General features: G+C 36.7%; 1 protein-coding gene across 2 annotated transcripts in view; it reads right to left on the bottom strand.

Moving 5' to 3' along the window:
• BicC (protein bicaudal C) overlaps nucleotides 1-19,402 on the bottom strand; it is a 110,635-nt gene that overhangs the window by 59,307 nt on the left and 31,926 nt on the right. For both annotated transcript variants that reach the window (XM_089103611.1, XM_089103616.1), the window contains exons 4-6: nucleotides 12,310-12,522; nucleotides 10,876-10,974; nucleotides 3,503-3,625 (exon numbers count right to left, since the gene is read on the bottom strand). In XM_089103611.1, the coding sequence (XP_088959737.1) occupies nucleotides 3,503-3,625; nucleotides 10,876-10,974; nucleotides 12,310-12,522 (435 nt within the window). The remainder of the gene's footprint in view (nucleotides 1-3,502; nucleotides 3,626-10,875; nucleotides 10,975-12,309; nucleotides 12,523-19,402) is intronic.

The raw sequence follows: 19,402 nt of genomic DNA, 5'->3' as shown, positions 1-19,402 counted from the left end.
AGAAAATGAGGACAGTAGCTGGTTTCGTATTAAATCAGAAGTTAAGCAGGGTTGCGTTCTATCCCCATTTATATAAGTTATTTTGATGCACTTTGGCCTAAGAAGCACAGCAAAAGCGATAGGAGAACGCGGAATTGAATGGAGAATTAAGCTTTCTTAGACTTAGATTATGCTGTTGATTTAAGCATTTTAGGTGGCTACGAGTTCACAGTGCAAGAATAGGGTTGAAAATTAATGTCAACATGACTAAGTCGCTAAGACAAGGAATAAGTGAAGGTGGAGAGGTTATGTTGGGCAACGAAAACATCGATCAAGTGGACAGCTTCACTTACCTGGTAGCATTAATAGTAAAGACGGTGGGTGGAGGGAAGATGTTAAAATTAGAATAGGAAAGGTCCAAGGCGTTTTTTCACAGTTGAAAAAAGTTTGGATGAATAGGAAGATAAGTCTGCGAACCAAGAATAGAATATTGGAGGCTATATTGATGAGAATGGTCAAATATGGTTCTGAAGCGTGGACGCTCCGAAAAACGGAGGAGGATTCGCTTTCCAGAGATGTTTTAAAGAGAAATTACCAACGGATTGTTTTCCGTAACCAACTGGCTGACCGTTTCTCAAACATTAAGCTCTACGAAAAATGTGATTTGGTCCCACTTTCTAGAGCTATAATACAAGAAAGGTTGAGATGGCTAGGACACGTTCTGCGGATGAAGGAAAACATATTGAGAAAAGATTATTCTTGTCGTCCAGCCATCTAGGGCCCTACAAAAAACAGGTCGCCCCCGAGTGGGTTGGGAAGATATCGCAAGGAAAGATTGATGGTAAAGAGAAACGTCTTAGGAGGGTATAAAGAGGGATAATTTGAATAGAATGGGATGGATGAAGAACCTGCGTAGCTCTGTTATCTTCATGTGGCTTGGTGCTTCAGTGAGTTAGTAGTAATAGCAGTAGTATTAGTAGTTGTAGTAGTAGTAGTAGTAAGTGTGTCATGACTTTTCGATTTTTCCGCATTTATATCTGCATTGTATTTTTATACGCAGCGGGGGGTGCAGGGAAACTAATGTTGTGAACATTTTCGATAATAGGCTACTGAGACGATATTCCCTTCGATAAGAACTCAGTGGTCATATAACCACACAAAAGAAACAAAAATAACTTCATTAGCTCTATTAAAAAAATAGACGAAGTCAGATAGAAATGTTTAGATTTTTATTTTATTGTTCTTGAAAAGTCCAAATGTTATGGAAAAGGACAGAGATATTAATGTTATGAATATTCTTGGCAAAAAACGCTTTGATGTTACGAATTCTTAAACATGGGTGAATTATTCAAAAATTGACCTTAGAATGCATCTTAGTTTTTGAATAGTATGATGGTGTCAAAGAAGCCTGAAATAAGGAACGTTTAAATTACAGATTGAATAAAAAACTCAATATGTAATTTTAAGCAATGAAGAATTTCATATACTGGATCCTTTCAAGGCTCAGACCAGAGAATACTCTTTTTTTCTTTTTCGCTGGGCCAGCTGGTTACCAAGGGTTAATGAACATAATTAGAGATGATGGGAGGATAAATAGTGGAAATATTTATACGCGAAATTTTATATGCAATTCGAGTATATGTCCCTCAGACTTGCTTATACAGCCTCGAAGTGAATACATGATATCTGAAAAATGCAGTTTAACCATTATATAAAGGAGTGAATACTGGGACGGATGCTGAAACTACCTCCCCCAACCAGTCCCCTTCAAGGTGAATCACGTTACAAACAACAGTCCTAAAGGGTTTACTATACACAAACTCTCATAATTTCAATTCTCATATTTTCGAAAGGATATTTTAGTTTTTGTCAAAGCAAATGCTCAAGAAGTTTAATTTTATCACTTTGAGGAATTGTTAGGATTTTGTTGACCTTTTTTGAAAAAATTACAGAAAAACCAAACGCAAATAGGTGAATAGCTCCCCTTCTCTATACCCCCCCCCCCAAAAAAAATGTAATTTTTTTGCTTGTAAGAAGTATTTTTTGACCAGTTTGCAAAAAGGCAAGTAAAAACTACACAGAAGTTAGTAAATGACCCTACCCCAAACTTCTCTTCTATGTTCGCCCCTAGAACCCCACGCGAGGTTCTCAGAGGTATGGATTTGAGTTGAATGACAACTTGATATACTATTTGATGTTAAGGACATACACATAGAAAAGATAGCAAAGAAGGTGCCACGGTTTCTTTTATTCTGATTACAGGTTATGTTTTTGACATTGATGGACTGTCTAAAAGACATATATTCACCGTCTTAACAGAAAAATGCTAGCAACAATCGACCAGCAACCGTGTTTCTGCGAAGAAACAAAAAACCTTTGCTAAAAGGTATTACTAAAATTCTCCAACAATTCTAAATGCTATTTGAGAAAGTTTTGATGGATTTTGAGATCAACTTAATTTTTTTTTCTAAAAGATATACAACACTCAAACCACCCTTGAAAAATAGAGATTTTTTATGATTTTACTAACAACAAAATTTGCTCCCTCACTTGATCTTCCTCTCTCTCTTGTTCTTTCTCTGTCTCCGCTTCTACCTACCTGCCTTTCTCTCTATCTGTCTCTCTCTTTCTCTTTCTCTCTTCTTCTTCTTCTTCTTCTTCTTCTCACTCTTTCTCTCTCTTTTTCTTCTTTTCCCTGTCCTTCTCTCTCTTTTGCTCTTTCTCTGTCGCAGTGGTGCTCGAAAGTTTCTCTTCTGACCTTCAATATTATTCGATTTTATCTGGGACAATGTGACATAGTGTGTTGCCCCCAAAATCTGTATCACAATGATTTGTAATCCCCTAGGCCAACTTTTGAATGGGCCCTTTTGTGACCTTCTATGATATCCTGCTGAATATGACAGTCTGCGGCAAAACAATGACAAACCACAAGCAAAAACTGACATCTAAACAGACATGTAATAGACTCTGCACAACTTCAGCTCTTTATTTGTTGGTATCTAGTTTTTGGCGAAGAGTCATTACCGTCATAAAGATTAAAGCCAAAAAGACGTAGAATATCCCTTAAGGAGACTCGCCACAGTCTTATGAAGCTCTTGCATTGTTCTATACACTATATTGTGTAGCTCTGTTATTTTTATGACAGCAGTGTTTTGCGACAGAAATGATTACCGTCATGATGATTAAGCAAAAAAAGAACAATTTCTGTTAAAGCTCTTGCATTGTTCTACACACTACATTTTTCAGCTTTGTTAGTTTTGAGACATCAGTGTTTTGTGACAGGAGTGATTATAGTCATGATTATTAAAGCAAAAAAAAAAAAAAAAAACAATAACATTGAATTCCCCTTAGTGAGACTCACCATAGTCCTATGAAGTTCATACGTCGTTCTATACACTGCATTTTCGGCGTTGTTATTTTTGTGAGAGCAGTGTTTTACGACAATGGTGATTACAGTCATGATGATTAAAGCAAAAAAAAAACAACAAAACAATAACATTGTATTCCCCTTAGTGAGACTCACCATAGTCCTATGAAGTTCTTGCATCGTTCTGTACACAGCATTTTTCAGCTTTGTTATTTCATCCTCACTTCCTTTAACCATTATTGTACCGGGAGTTCCTCTTATCCTCGGACGAAGGGTAACCTATAAAGATAACTTGACCTGTAATAGTTGAAAGAAAAACTTATTTTGAAAGACATAGGGTATTTACTTTACTTTGAAGGTTGTTATACTTATTAATAGCTAAAAACAAAAAAGTTAACCCGAACAATAAAACGAGGTTTCTGATAGCAATATTATTACAGACCCCAAATAATTTGCCCTGTTAGCAATATTATTTATCCCTTAATATTTTTTTTACTTATTATTTATTTATTTTTAATGCTTTATTACTTATAACATAAATGCCGCAATATTTTCGAAAAAATCATTTTTATCCGTAAAATTGTGGATCAATAATTTAGTCTGTTAGCAACAGTCAATATTATTGAATTTGTGAGAAAAACTCCATATAGATAGACATGACTGCCATATTGATAAAATGCTTCAATAAAAAGCATAAATATACAGATTTTAAATTTTCATATTATATTTTAGCATTTTTTTGTGTTCATTTGCATTTTATCCATAACTAAAAATACCCACAAGAAGGGGCCGCTAACTAAAGAAACTAAAAAAAAACTCTCAAAGGCAAATTCCAACACTTCCATCCCCTCCCTGGGGCAAGGCCATACCCAGGATTTTTTTCGGGGGGGGGGAGGGGTTACACAAAAACCTCAAAAAAACGTATACAAAATTTGTTTATATCCATATTTTGTTACGTGTTTACAAGTCAAAAAACATTTTGGGAGGGGTTCAAACCCCTCTAACGGTACGACCCATTAGGGGTTCAAAACTCCAGTACCCCTCTGGGTACGGCCTTGCCCTGGGATGAAAAACGAACCCCCAAACCTGGGGTGAAAAAGCACAGGTGACTTGTTTTAATTTTCTTTATATATTAAGAATATACTATTATTCAAAATTACTAGCAAAAGGTCAAACATGTGTTCATTGTTTTTAGTTCTTAAAACTCCTCCAAGTTGTCTGAACATTGGCCCAAATGACAAAATTTTACAAAATCATACAAAAAGATCACAAGTAAAAAATAAAGAAATCACAAGCACAGTATCACAAAAATCAGAAAAGTAAGTCCTTTTATCGCATAACCAGTTTAAATATGGCTTAAATCCAGGAATTTTGAGCTTAATATTGAATTTTGGAAAAAAAATGAAACCTATATTGTAGGTTTACTAAAAGAGAATAGAAAATTCCCCGTTATTTTCTAATTATATTCTCACCACTCTTTTTCATTTCCTCCTCAAATATTTGCCCCTCTTCACCCTAAAACATATCTATAAGGTGCCCTTGGCCAAAACTTATTAGGTATGTGGCCTGTCTGAGCAGCAAAACTGGCTTTAGTGTAAGTGAATCGGGTCTCAAAAATCAAAAGGCTGGAATCCCCGATCTACTGCCGGTTAATCAGGTCTTCTAATTTTAGACTATACTGAAAATTAGAAATATAAGAACCCATAGCTACCACATTCAGCATTCCCTCCCCTCGTCAAACAGAGTGTCTTGATAATAAATATATATCAAATTGAAAATTCTCGCTCATAGATAGAGATATTAGATATCTTAGATAAAGATATTTATTCAAATAAAAAAAAATAACAATAAGCACACACATCATCTTATACCTCCGCAAGGCTTTATGGTCGTGAATGCTTGGAGAAAGTAACTTGAACAGTAACTTCGAATGCATGGAAAAAGAATCACACCATGTTGAATTTGTTTTAGTGATTAATTTTTTGAATGAGGGACTTCTTGAGTGATGAATCTAGTGAGGGACTTCTTGCTGTCCAGTTCTACGCTGGCTTAATCGCTTTGTGCAAAATCTACACAAAGTGAAAATTGCGACCTGGAATGTTACATCAGCATTTTAGCTGACGAATACAGACGCTTTGAACTGGACTTAATATCCCAAACTCATTTCCTAGGAGTGGTAAACATGACATTAGATGATAAAGAATTTATTTATTCAGGCAGGAAGGATGGGGTGTAAAGGCAAGGAGTAGGGCTCATGATGAATAACGAAGCAGCCAAGTCTTGCTTAGGTTAGGAATGGATTAATAATAGAATGTTAGACGCACATTTTAAGACTAAAAAATGCAGGGTATAAATATGGTGGGAAATATACCATAATTCCCAGGTAGAAATATAGAGTTTTTATCAGGGGATTTTAATGCCCAGCATGATTGATACATGGTATCCTAGCCTAGGTCAATTGTGTGTAGGAAGAAAATAGTAATGATTACAGATTGTTGGAATTTTGTCAGTATAACAATCTAGTTATAACAAATACAGAATTTGGTCATAAAATAGCCCATAAGTTACCATGGTGTTCGCATGATTGTACGACTGGTAACCTTGTTGATTTATGTTATTGTAAATCAAAGACAGGCAGGATCGATACAAGACACTTGGGATGAGTGGTGATATAAATGTTAACTTCCTTCTGGGAAATTACGGCGCTGGTAAACTCAGAATGAGAATTTGAGATACTTTCCAGGAACAGTTGAATACTGAACTAAAGAGCTTAAATTTGACAATAATGGACGGGATGATTTTAGGAAATTAAATTGTGAAGTCGCTGATGGTGTCTTCCGGAAGAAGTTAGAAAAGAAGAAAGAAAGTGAAAGGAGTACTAGTTAAAATACCTTATTTTTAATAAAGAGGAGGAGAGGCTGGTACAGGAAATGTCTGAGTGTTAGAACATAGGAAATAAGTGGAATATAAAGAAAGTGGAGAAAGCATAAACATATGACTTAGGGAGGTATGAAGCGGAGGCGATAGATAAAATTGCCGAAGACCTGGAAGATCAAGCCGGAGGGCATAATGGTAAAATATCGTACTGGCATGTTAAAACATTGAGAGGGGATAGTCAATCTGAACTTGTCCCAGTTAAAGATAGGAACGGGGCCACAATTATTCAGAAGGAAAAATTTAAAGAGAGATGGGCAGAAAATTTTGAGAATGTGCTAAACCGCGACAGAGCTACAGGAAAAAAACAGAAAAGAATGAGTTAGTTTGTGACCCTTTGGATGTGAAGGAAGATCAATTTTGAGAGGGAAAATCAGTGACAGCACCAAAAGGATAAAAAAATAATAATGCCCCAGGTCCTGATATTGTGGTAAATGAGTTTTTGAATTATGGTTGTTGTGAGGTTAGAGATAAGTTACTGAAGATTATGAATATAATTTTTGAAAAAGGGGAAGTACCTAGCGATTTTAGGAAAACTTTGATTAAACCGCTCTGTGAGAAAGGTGATAAGAGGGAGTTTGGTAATTATAGAGACATTATTCTGGTTTCTGTAGAAAGCAAATTAATTACTATAATGTACTATATAGACTTAGAGATGCTGTACATATAGTTTTAATAGAAGAGCAGTGTGGTTTTAGGAAGGCTAGAGGATATGTCTACAAAATTTTCGCTCTTAAATTAATAATTGAGTAGTGCCAGATTTATCAAACGCCTTTAGTTCAAAATTTTATAGATTCTGATTAGGGAATTGATGCAGCTAGTGGAGGATCTTTAGTGAAGGTCTTATCCTTGTATGGTATTAAATAAAAAAAAAAGTTTTTTCAACTGAAAGTAAGGAGCAACATTAAAACTTAAAACGAATAGAAATTATTACTTATATTAGGGGGTTCATCCCATCGTCAATACTTCGCTCTTTACGGTAAAGTTCGAATTTTGTTCCAATTCTTTAAGAATGACCCCTGAACCACAAAGGCAGTTCAATTAGAATAAACAGCTCTTTTGAAGGTACTAAAAAAAAAAACTTAAGCGTAAAGAGCGAGGTATTAACGAGAAGGTGAGCACTCCATATACGTAATAATTACTGCCCGTTTTAAGTTTTAATGTTGCTCCTTACTATCAGTTGAAAAAACTTGTTTTTTAAAATTTAATTTCTGATCATTTTTAAATAATTATGGGAAATTTGGCGCCTCCTTCATGGAAAATTCTGTTCCCCCATGAAAAATTCCTCCATGGAAAGATCCTCCAACGATACCCCCCCTCCCGACCCCCACGAGAAAAATCCCTCCTGAAACCGTCTGTATACTTGTAAATAACCAATACTATATGTAAACAATGGGCAAAGTTCATAGCTTTCAGCCATCCTCAGATTAAGTCATCCTCAAAGACATAGTTATTTTATTTTTTCGACTATTCTGAATAAAGTGGCTGTCTCAAAGTTTTGATACAGTGACTTTGGAGAAAATATGAGGGTGGGAGGGGGCCTAGTTGCCCTCCAATTTTTTGGTGACTTAAAAAAGACACTAGAACTTTTGATTTTCGTTTGAATGAGCTCATTTGCGATATTCTAGGATCGCTGGGTCGATACGATCATCCCTGGAGAAGAAAAAACAACGAATAAAAACTCATCCGGAATCTTTCTTGTGGCAAAAAATAAAAAATTCCACATTTTTGCAGATAGGAGCCTGAAATCTCTACAGTTTGGTTCTCTGATACGCTAAATCTGATCGTGTGATTTTCGTTAAGATTCTAGGACTTTTAGGGGGTGTCTCCATCTTTTTTCCAAAATAGGGCAAATTTTCTCAGACTCGTAACTTTTGATGGGTAAAACTTGAGGACTAAACTTGTTGAAACTTGTATATTTGAAATCAGCATAAAAATCCGATTCTATTTATGTATCTATTGGTATCAAAATTCTGTTTCTTAGAGTTTCGGTTACTATTGAGCCGGGTCGCTCCTTCAGGTCGTTACCACGAACTGTTTGACACCAGACAAATACATGAAAGTGATTAGTGCTATGTACGAGAATAACATTGCTGTGGTTAAGGTAGGAAATAGGTTAGCAGCTGGTTTCGTTTTAAACACAGTTTTCGTTTTCGTTTTCGTTTCACAGTTTTGCAGATAGGAGCCTGAAATCTCTACAGTAGGGTTCTCTGATACGCTAAATCTGATCGTGTGATTTTCGTTAAGATTCTAGGACTTTTAGGGGGTGTTTTCCTCTTTTTTCGAAAATAGGGCAAATTTTCTCAGACTCGTAACTTTTGATGGGTAAGACTAAACTTGATGAAATAAACTTATATATTTGAAATCAGCATAAAAATCCGATTCTATTTATGTATCTATTGGTATCAAAATTCTGTTTCTTAGAGTTTCGGTTACTATTGAGCCGGGTCGCTCCTTCAGGTCGTTACCACGAACTGTTTGACACCAGACAAATACATGAAAGTGATTAGTGCTATGTACGAGAATAACATTGCTGTGGTTAAGGTTAGCAGCTGGTTTCGTTTTAAACCAGGAGTTAAGCAGGGTTGTGTTCTATTCCCATTTATACGGATCGTTTTGATTGACTTTGTCCTAAGGAGCACAGAAATGACAATTGGAGAACACTGGGATCCAATGTGGAAGAAAAACTTTCCGCATCTCAACTCTCCGTATCTCGATCAAGTTGTCCGTATCTCACTCTCTGTAGTATAACTGACTGTATCTTAAATAGTAGTTTGTGCGAAAAATGTGGTTCAATCAGGGTTGCCACCCTGACCTGGAAGAATTTACTAAATCTGAGAGGAAAAATTTACTAAATCGTATCTGTTTTTACTAAATGGTCAATAAATTTTTTTTGCGCGTGCGGCTGCCACCGCACGCGCACCATCAACCATCAATTTTTACTATAGGAGGACAATCAATAGGATTTTCACAATCTCTTTTCCTTTTTTCTCTTTTCCTCTTTTCTTCCGTTTTCATAGTATGATTAAAAATTCCGGAAACCTATAAGTTCAAAAATCCCTCTTTTTTTTAGATTATTTGGATAGGCTTCATACTTCAGATACAGTGTATGCAAGACGTCAAACAATAGTCTGAAAACTTGAATTCTGGAAATTCTGTTGGTGGAGCCGGCTTTAAATTTATTAATGGTCTTCAGGTCATAAGATTCAGATATATTGAAAGAGTAAAAAACAATCAACGAAGAAAAACAGCTACAACTCATAATCACGAAGCAATTCAGACGATGGAGTGCTTAGTGCTAAGATGGAGTGCTTATAAATCATGACTTTTTACTAGATCCTTTAAATTTACTAGATTTTTTTTACTAGATCTAGTAAAATCCTACTGACGGTGGCAACCCGGGGTTCAATCACGGTTTCTAGAGCTATAACGAGAGAAAGGATGAGATGGCTAGGACTCATTTTGTGAATGAAAGATGACAGATTACCAAAGATTGTCTTTGTCAGCCACCCGCCTAGGGCCAGACAAAAAGCGGGTTGTCATCGATTGGCCTGGGAGGATGTCGTGAGGAAAGAGGAATTTCTTGGGAGGGTGTAAAGAAGGAGGCTTTGAATGGATTGTAATGGAAGATTAGTGTGTGTAGCTGTGTTGGAAACATTTGGCTTGGCTTTGCAGTGAGTTGTTAGTAATAATAATAGAACTCTAGAAAAATAATTATACTTTAATGCAAATCCTGTAAAATAAATAAAATAAAATTGAAAAATGGATATCACAAACCATTTGGACAAAAGATAAGAAACTATGACAAAAAGAATCAAAAGGAAATGTAGTACATTACAGTTAGAAATCCTTTTTAGTATTTCGAATTTATACCAAACTCTTGAGTGTTCCTTCTGTAAAATACACAAACGTTAATTCATCAAAAGTGCATGGAGGGGAGGGGAGGGAGTAAAATGCATTTTTAAAAAGCTAGGGGATAATTTAATGGTTTCTTTAACTTTTTCCAATGAAATTGTCAAAAATATATTTTCAATGAAAATACTTAGAAAACGTATTTTCGGAACCTAGGAGGGAGGGGGAATCAAAGGGACAATCGTTCCTTAAAGCCTCCCCCCTAAATTGACGTGACTGGCTAAATAATTTGCCTCTGATAAGGACTGGCATCCCATTTAGAGTTTGTAAAGCTACAAGGTTCTGCATTAGCTGGGCTGTACTCCGCATATTTTGACCAATCAAATGGTTCAAGGTCTTAACATCTCCTGTAAGTTTGAAACAAATACCGAATGTTCTTTCTGTATTGAATTTAATATATTTAATTTAGCTAAAATTAATGGTATGTACAATCAGTGGCGGATCCAGGGGAGGGGCGTGGGGAGCACCCCCCCCCTAACGTAGTCTAAAGTAGTGTAATTTACTTAGTTAACGCAAGTTTGCGTTAATTAAACTTGCTCCTAACGCAAGTTTATAAGGATCAACCTATTTTACGCCCCCCCCCCAAAAAAAAAAATCCCGGATCCGCCCTTGTGTACAATCATATCAATTTGCCTTAATCCTGTGTTCAATTTAGCAGTGCTTGAAAAGGACAGTCTACTTACTTGAACTCCAAACTCCTTTTCTATACTCTGAATTAGGTTGGGGTTAGGCTCTGATAGAAATGTCTCATAGGAAAAACTGACTAAAATTGGCATCATAACCTGCAAAAAATTATCTTTGTTATTCGCATTAATTTTAGTTTTATTTTCAAACGATGTAAGAAAACTTAAGTAAAATAAAAATAAAATTAAAAAAAAACTGTTTTTTTAGCCTGTTTTTTTTTGTCAAGTAAATTTCTATGTCTTTCTTTTAGGACCTCTAGAACTACGTCTAGTACCTCTAACATTTGAACTAGAGGTTTTAAAGCTTTTTGGCCCAACACTGTTAGTAGTAGCCGAAAGCCTACAAACATTTGGAATTTGGAGAAAAGCTTTAATCAATGCTTTTGAAAAATCCCGCAAAACTGGCTTTTTTTTCAAAAATTTTCTAATTTTTTTGATTTTTTCGATTTTTTTTCTAAATATTACAAAAATGTGCAAGTTTAGGTCTTCTCATAAAAAGGGAAACATTCGAGTTGCCTCTCTCTACTCTACTTGGTCATGAATAGGTATAATAAAATCAAATATTGCTGGTCTCAAGATTAGAGCTTGTATATGACATTTTTACCCTCCTGAGATATTTGCTGAAGATTTTCTCAAGCTGTTCTCAAAGGGAGGATTAGCTAGGCAATGTAGGTTTCTAATGGACTAATTGTGGACTTATGGTATTTTAGGATAAAGATAACAGGCTTAGCGTCTGGTGGCTTTTGTCGATATATATTTACTTGGTAACAAATTTTGGGCCATTTTTAATGTAGATATGACTTTTCTACCAAGGAATAGTCTTGATATTTTTCTACTGGTTTTCTCTACCCTTTTATGGAATTCAAGTACCTCCACAATCGCACAATATAAATTATTTATTCAGTAAACTATGTCAACAATAGATAAAGCTAAAGTTGGATAAACTAGAAACAAGAAAATGAGGAAGAAAATGAAAAAAAAAACTGTAAACAAGAAAAACTAGAAAAAAGCCAAGCTAAAGCTAGTCCCACTGTATTATCACTGTTAATCGCAAAAGTAATCTAATAATCTAGAATTTTGTGTGTTATTCCTTCAAGAAAGAACACAATAAAGTATGAAGAAAGTATAAACACAAGTAAGAAGAAAGTATAAACACAAGAAAGTATGCCCCTTAAACTGATAGCTTCAAAATATAGGAATGTCTTTAAATTTTGCGTTAGTATATTACTAAGATACTTGCTGTTACATTTATGTTATTTCCGAAGGCCTGCCAACTTTCAGAAATCACGTATACCAGGTTGTGCCCGCCTGCCAAGCGTGGCAAAACTCTGCCAAGCGTGGCGGAATTGTGCAAGGCATGTGGCATGATGAGATATACATCAGAAGACGGAAAGTAAGTAGGGATCTCCTCGATTGTTTCTTCGTAGAACTTACCCGAACACGGCTCCTAGCATACTCCACGTTTGGCAGTTCGCCCGCAATCGAAACCTGGTTGCTTTTTTCTGAGTTGCTGGCTTTATTTGAATCTGGGAAATGAACCAGACAGTTCGTATCGTTCATCACCCTTTGAATTGAACAGCCACCCCGTCCGATAATATGTGAATGGTCTGTATATGACACGTCAATCTTTAGAGATACTCGGCTTCCCTGAAAAAAAAGCTACATTTAAATGTAATATTTCTTTTTAATAATAATAACGATTTATTTCAGTAATGTAAATACTACAATACAACCTTTAATCAAAAATGTCACGTATATCTACAGTAAAAAAGAAACCACAGAAAAACTAGATTTACAAACAATCATGCACGTATGTTCGACATGCACGAGATGCACGACAATCATGCACGACACTTCCTGATTATTAAGGTCCTTGCGTTGGCCCTGTAGTGTGTTGCTACAGCTGAATTTGAACTCTGGGTTCCAAAGCCGAGATCAAACCCATTGCACAACCACAGAAATTATAAGTAATTATGATAGGGGGAAAAGGCATAACAAAACACACAAAAGAGAAAAAAACCCGGAAGGATGTTTCCAGCATAAAATGGGAAAAAAGCCAATTTTGAAAATAAAGTATATATAAAATTGTGAAGAATCGCAATCGAGAGTGTGAAGGAATTTCGATCGAGTGACTTTGGGAAAAAATGAGCGTGGGAGGGGGCCTAGTTGCCCTCCGTTTTTTGGTCACTTAAAAAGGGCACTAGAACTTTTAATTTCCGCTCCAATAAGCCCTCCCATGATATTCTAGGACCACTGGGTCGATAAGATCACCCCTGGTAAAAAAAAAAAAAAAAAAAAAACCAAATAAACACGCATCCGTGATCTTTCTTCGTGCAAAAAAAATATGCAAAGTTCTACATTTTTGTAGATAGGAGCTTGAAACCTCTACAGTAGGGTTCTCTGATACGCTGAATATCATATTGTGATTTTCATTAAGGTTTTATAACTTTTAGGGGGTCTTTCCCCGTTTTTTCGAAAAGCAGTCAAATTTTCTCAGGTGCGTAACTTTTGATGGGAAGGAATAAACTTGATGAAACTTATATATTTGAAATCAGCATTGAAGTCTGATTCTTTTGATGTATCTATTGGTATCCAAAACCCGTTTTCTAGAATTTCGGTTACCATTGAGCCGGGTCGCTCCTTACTTACAGTTCGTTACCACGAACTGTTTGATTCAAACCCAAAATGATAAGAAATTACGGTACTGTTTCGCTTAATAATAGTACACAACGGCTATAGACAGTCTAACGAATGCCGTGATGGAAACCCGTAAGCGGGTAATTGTCATTTAAATTAATTAAAAAACAACTTTCCGAAAAATAAGTTTTTAAAAGAAAAGTAAAGACCATTTTAAACTTAAGCGCAGCAGATATAAATACCTTTTAAAATGCAAACTCAAAACGACCAGAAATTACTATTAAAGAATAAATGAAGCCCAAAACGAACAGAAATTAAATAAACTATAATAGCAAAAACATACAACAAGTAATAATACAAATGAATGAATAGATCTTAAAGCGAGTAATGCTTAGATTGAATATGAAAATCAAGCTTAAAAAAAAAATTCCTGTTGAAGTATAAATGAAACTTAAAACGAACAGACATTAAATAAACAATCAATGCAAACAAACATACAATAGATATTAATGTAAATTAATAAATAAATCTTAAAACGAGTGAAACTTAAATTGAATATACAAAACAAGCTTTGAAACGAACAAAAATCACTACAAGCAAGAGTTTTGGTATCACCTCCTTCTCTCACTGTAAAAGTCTAAAACCTACTGCGTCGTTGGCGCTTTACTGAAAACTATGACCAATATTTTCTTTTATACTTAGCATTGAACATAAACATTAAAATAACAGTAAAATTATGAACTGATGAACTTTCAGCAATTAATATCATTATACATCATATATTCAGTTTAATTTATTAGCTCCTTTGAGTTGCTCAAGACGAATATAGTTTTACTACAAACAAGTGTTTTGGATACTGCCTCCTTTCCTAACTGTAAATAAAAACCAGAAGCCTACTGCGTCATCGGCGCTTCACTGAAAACGAATTATATTACAAATATTTTCTTTTCTAGTTCTTACAGCATTGAAAATAAAAATAAAATTACAGTGAAATAAATTCTTGAACTAATGGATCGTTCAACAATTTATATCATTATACATCAAATATTCAATGTGATGTTATTTATATACTTTCCAAGACTGTTCAAGACGCATATAGTTTTCAGTAAAGTGCAAAAGACGCAGTAGGTTTTAGACTTTTACATTGAGAGAAGGAGGTCATACCCAAACTCTTTTTTGTAGTGATTTTTGTTCGTTTCAAGCTTGATTTGCATATACAATATAAGTTTCACTCGTTTTAAGATTTATTTATTAATTTACATAAATATCTATTGTAAGTTTGTTTGCATTGGTTGTTCATTTAATTTTTGTTCGTTTTAAGTTTCATTTATACTTCAATAGGAATTTTTTTTTTCGTTTTAAGCTTGATTTTCATATTCAATCTGAGCATTACTCGCTTTAAGATCTATTTATTCATTTAAATTATTACTTGTTGCATGTTTTTGCTATGACTGTTGATTTAATTTCTATTTGTTTTGGGTTTCATTTATTCTTTAATAGTAATTTCTGGTCGTTTTGACTTTGAATTTTAAAAGGTATTTGTATCTGCTGAGCTTAAGTTTAAAATGGCATTTACTTTTCTTTGAAAAACTTATTTTTCGGAGTTTTTTTTTAAATTAGTTTTTGCTCGTATTTTGATTGCAAAAGTTGCAAATTTTTAACAAAATGGGTACCTCAAAATTTTTGTCAGACGGGTTTGGGGAAAAAGGGCGTGGGGGGGGGCTAATTAGCCTTCGGTTTGTTTTGACTCTTTAAAAGTGAACTAGAACTTTCTATTTTCAATCAAATGAGCCGTCTCTGAAGTTTATACGAGTATCCCTTCTATAAGAACCATATATATCCCCAGCGTATAACTTACAACGCCTGTCCCTGGGCCCTAGGGGTTGTGTCAACCCGGAGTTTTAATATCTGATGGTTGAACTATTTTTAACAAAATGGTAACCTCAAATTTTTATCGGATAAGTTTATCCATCCGATAAACCCAAAGGTGTGGAGGGCGGGAGGGGGTAGTTGCCCTCCGATCTTTTTTCACTCTGAGAAAATGAACTGCAACTTTTAATTTCCATTCAAATGAACCCTCTCGGAAGTTAATACGAGCATCCTTTTCATAAGAACCACATACGGCCCCAGGACATAGCTTACAATGCCTGCCCCCGGGCCTGGGGGGACGTGTTGACACCAGAGTTTTTGTTATTTGACCTTTGAACTATTTTGAAAAAAATCCCTCTCTATAAGTTCTTATCGGATGGATTTGAGGAAAGAAGGGCGTGGAGAGTGGGGCTAGTTGCCCTCCGATCTTTTTTCAGTCTGAGAAACTGAACTACAACTTTTGATTTCCATTCAAATGAACCCTCTCGGAAGTTTATACGAGCATCCATTTCATAAGAACCACATACGGCCCCAGGACATAGCTTACAATGCCTTCCCCCCAGGCCCTGGGGGGACGCGTCGACACCGGAGTTTCTGTTATCTGACCTTCGAACTATTTTGAAAAAATGGCTCTCTCAAAGTTCTTATCGGATGGGTTTGAGGAAAATAGGGCGTGTAGAGGGGGGCTAGTTGCCCTCCGATCTCTTTTGACTTTTAAAAAGTGAACGAGGCTAACTGCCCTCCAATCAATTTTGACTCTTAAAAAGCGCATTATAACTTTAAATTTCCAATCAAATGAGCCCTCTATGAAGTTTATACGAGCATCCCTTCCATAACAACCATATATGCCCCCAGGGCATAACTTACAACGCCTAACCCCGGGCCCTGGGGGGCTGTGTCGACACCGGAGTGTTTGTTATCTGAACCTTGAGCTTTTTTAACAAAATGTGCATTTAGATGCATTTAGGGCGTGGCGGCGGGGGGGGGGGGCTAGTTGCCCTCCGATCTCTTTTTTTACTCTTAAAAAATGAACAAGAACTTTCAATTTCCAATCAAATCCGCCCTCTCCGAAGTTTATACGAGCATCCCTTCCATAAGAACTATATATGTCCCTAGAGCAGTACTCATAACGCCTGCCTCCAGGCCCTAGGGGGCTGCGTCGACACAGGGATTTTTATTATCTGACCTTTGAACTATTTTTAATGAAATGGCTATTATAAAAATTTTATCGGATGGGCATGGGGGAAAAATGGTGATTGGGGGGGGGGCTAGTTGCCCTCAGATAAAGTGATCGGAAGTAGAGAGGGGTCAGGAGGTACAAACAGAACCACGTGGTTTATGGTTTTCTCAGTGAGAATGAAAAAACAGGAATTTTCTCACTTGAAAAACCATGAATTTTGTCACATTTATGGTTGTTTTCATGGATGGTTATTTGTGTTGTTCGATTTATTTGATGTTTTTCTCGGATGTCAACATCAAATTATGGATGTTTTATGGTTTTTGTCAGTGAGAATTTGAAAAAACAGGAACTTTGTCACATTTATGGATGTCAACAGCAATTCATGTCTGTTTCATGGATGGTTATGTGTGTGGGTCGATTTATTTGATGTTTTTCTCGGATGTAAACATCAAATTATGGATGTTTTATGGTTTTTGTCAGTGAGAATTTGAAAAACATGAACTTTGTCACATTTATGGATGTCAACATCAATTCATGTCTTTTTTTTGTTTTTCTCAGTGATAATTTGAAAAACAGGAACTTTCTCACTGAGAAAACCATAAACCACGTGGTGCTGTCACGAGTCAGGACACCTGTGCTGTCGACCTCAATTCACCTATCGTGAATCAATAATTCCCCTTAGAAACAACAAATTAATTTCCCCTTTCTTGACAGATCAATCAATCAATGACATCATCTGTCAGACTTTAAAAATTTTCGCCTAGAAACATTTCTCCAGGAATAGATCCAAATCATTAATGTCTTTGCCTCGGGAACAGTTCTACTGGTCGAACTCCAAAGGATATTAATAACCAAAGGCCATGGAAACAATTAGGCAAGAAACATCTTAGCGATGAATTGTTCTAGCGCGCGAAAAGGTTTCATATTAATTTGAAATGCGTTAGCGCAGAGATGCCAATAACAAAGGAACACGCTGAATTTGCGTTTAGTGATTATTTGGGCGAAACCGTTTTAGACAGGTTATGGAACTATTTCGGCGAAACAGATAGAGACATTTTAAAAGAAGATTTTTGAAGAGATTTTAGAAGAGAATTTGAGTGTGGTCGTTATAATACACAAGTTTCATTTGAACAGTGTTGTGAGGTCCTCTAACCCAACCCCAAAGGGTTCCAATCCTCCTACCCCAACCCCGAAGGAAGCCCCCGGTCCTCAAAAGCCCCCCAAGCTCCCAAAGGCCCTCCACCGGTCCCCAAATGTCCCCCAGGCCCCCAACTGTCCCCCCGGACCCTCATAGGCCCCCCTAGCTCCCAAAGGGCCACCGGCGCCCCAAAGGCCCACCCAGACCCTCAAAGGCCATCCCCGGGCCCCCCAAAGGCCCATCGAGCTCCCAAAGGACCAACGGGGTCCCAAAGGCCCTCCACCGGTCCCCATATGTCCCCCAGGCACCCAAAGGCCCTCCCTGTGCCCCCCCCCCAAAGGCCCATCGAGCTCCCAAAGGACCAACGGGGTCCCTAAGGCCCTCCCCCGGTCCCCAAATGTCCCTCCGGACCCCCAAAGGCCCTCCCAGTGCCCCACAGGCCCACCGGTCCCCAAATGTCCCTCCGGACCCCCAAAGGCCCTCCCTGTGCCCCAAAGGCCATCCATGTGCCCCCATTCAAATATCAGAAAGTATTGTGACACAATGGATAGAACATATGAAATTATTGATGAACTTGAAGCCTTGGCAGCCACAATTAGCAATGTAAGTTCTGTTTTCATTTTTTATTTTCAAAATAAAATTGTTTTCCGTGGTCACCCTCTACTATATTCGGGTAAACCCCCCCCCCTATACAAACGTCCCGAGATGATGTTTATACTCGATAATAAGTGTAAAATACGCTCTTTTTTCGTTACGTAAACACCATCCTTCCATCCCCCTCTGTTTACGACCTTAATTCTAGCAAAAAGAAATAATTTTCTTTCGTTAAATTTATGCAATTTTAAGTGTCTATATCCTAGCTAAAAGCGATCATTGACTTCCGTCACTGTTGTTATTAACCGAACCTGGTTTTGACACAAGGCTCTCCGGCACGAGGCCTATAATTAGCTGTCACCTGTTCCCCTCTGTGTTTACGAACGTAGCAGCCAAAGTCAAAAGGAACTGTTTCTCCGTCAAAATTAAAACACTTTGAGGCAATTGTAATAATTAGGCGCAGACGCAATGTGCTATTTTGGAGAACCGGTGAAATCTCGTTATTTTCAAATTAAGATCTAACAATATATTTAGGAAATTGGCGAAAGGGGGAGGGGGCCATGCCTCAATTCTATCGCCATCATTGTAAGGTGAAAACAAACTGTTTCTTCGCGTGAAAAGTAAGGGGGGTGAGTTTAAGAAAAAGATACATTGCTTTATTATGCGTAAATTGAATCGCATTTTTACCATATCTTTCGGTGGAGGGAGGGGTATTTTCCCATGTCTTTTCTCAGGGATATTTTCCGTGGGGGTTATTTTCCGTGGGCTGTTTTTTCTGGGTGTGTGATAAATACCAGCTATCGTAAAAGGATATGGAAAGATAAAAAATACCGTTAATACTTTAAATGCATCAAACAAGGCGTGCACAATGCAGATTAAAACCAGAAAAGAACAGAAACGCCTAAAAATAAGAAATTAGGCCGATTTATATAGGCAGGCTTTTGAAGGGCTCAGTGAGCCGTAATTCTCAGATTCAAAAAAGGATGCAATTAGTATATTTCACGAAACCTGATTTGGGAGGTGTAGTTTGCTTTTTGGACTTTTCAGAGCTAGGATTCTTAGTCACTCATAGGTGTTTGTTGTCTGAAACTTCGGGTTTGGGATGAGTA

This window comes from Artemia sp. Qi Xiang Cuo, chromosome 2, assembly GCF_049724085.1.
Source record: "Artemia sp. Qi Xiang Cuo chromosome 2, ASM4972408v1, whole genome shotgun sequence".
In the NCBI taxonomy this organism is placed as follows: Eukaryota; Metazoa; Arthropoda; class Branchiopoda; order Anostraca; family Artemiidae; genus Artemia; species Artemia sp. Qi Xiang Cuo.
Note: the sequence above shows the minus strand (reverse complement) of the source record. Positions and strands in the feature narration are given on the sequence as shown.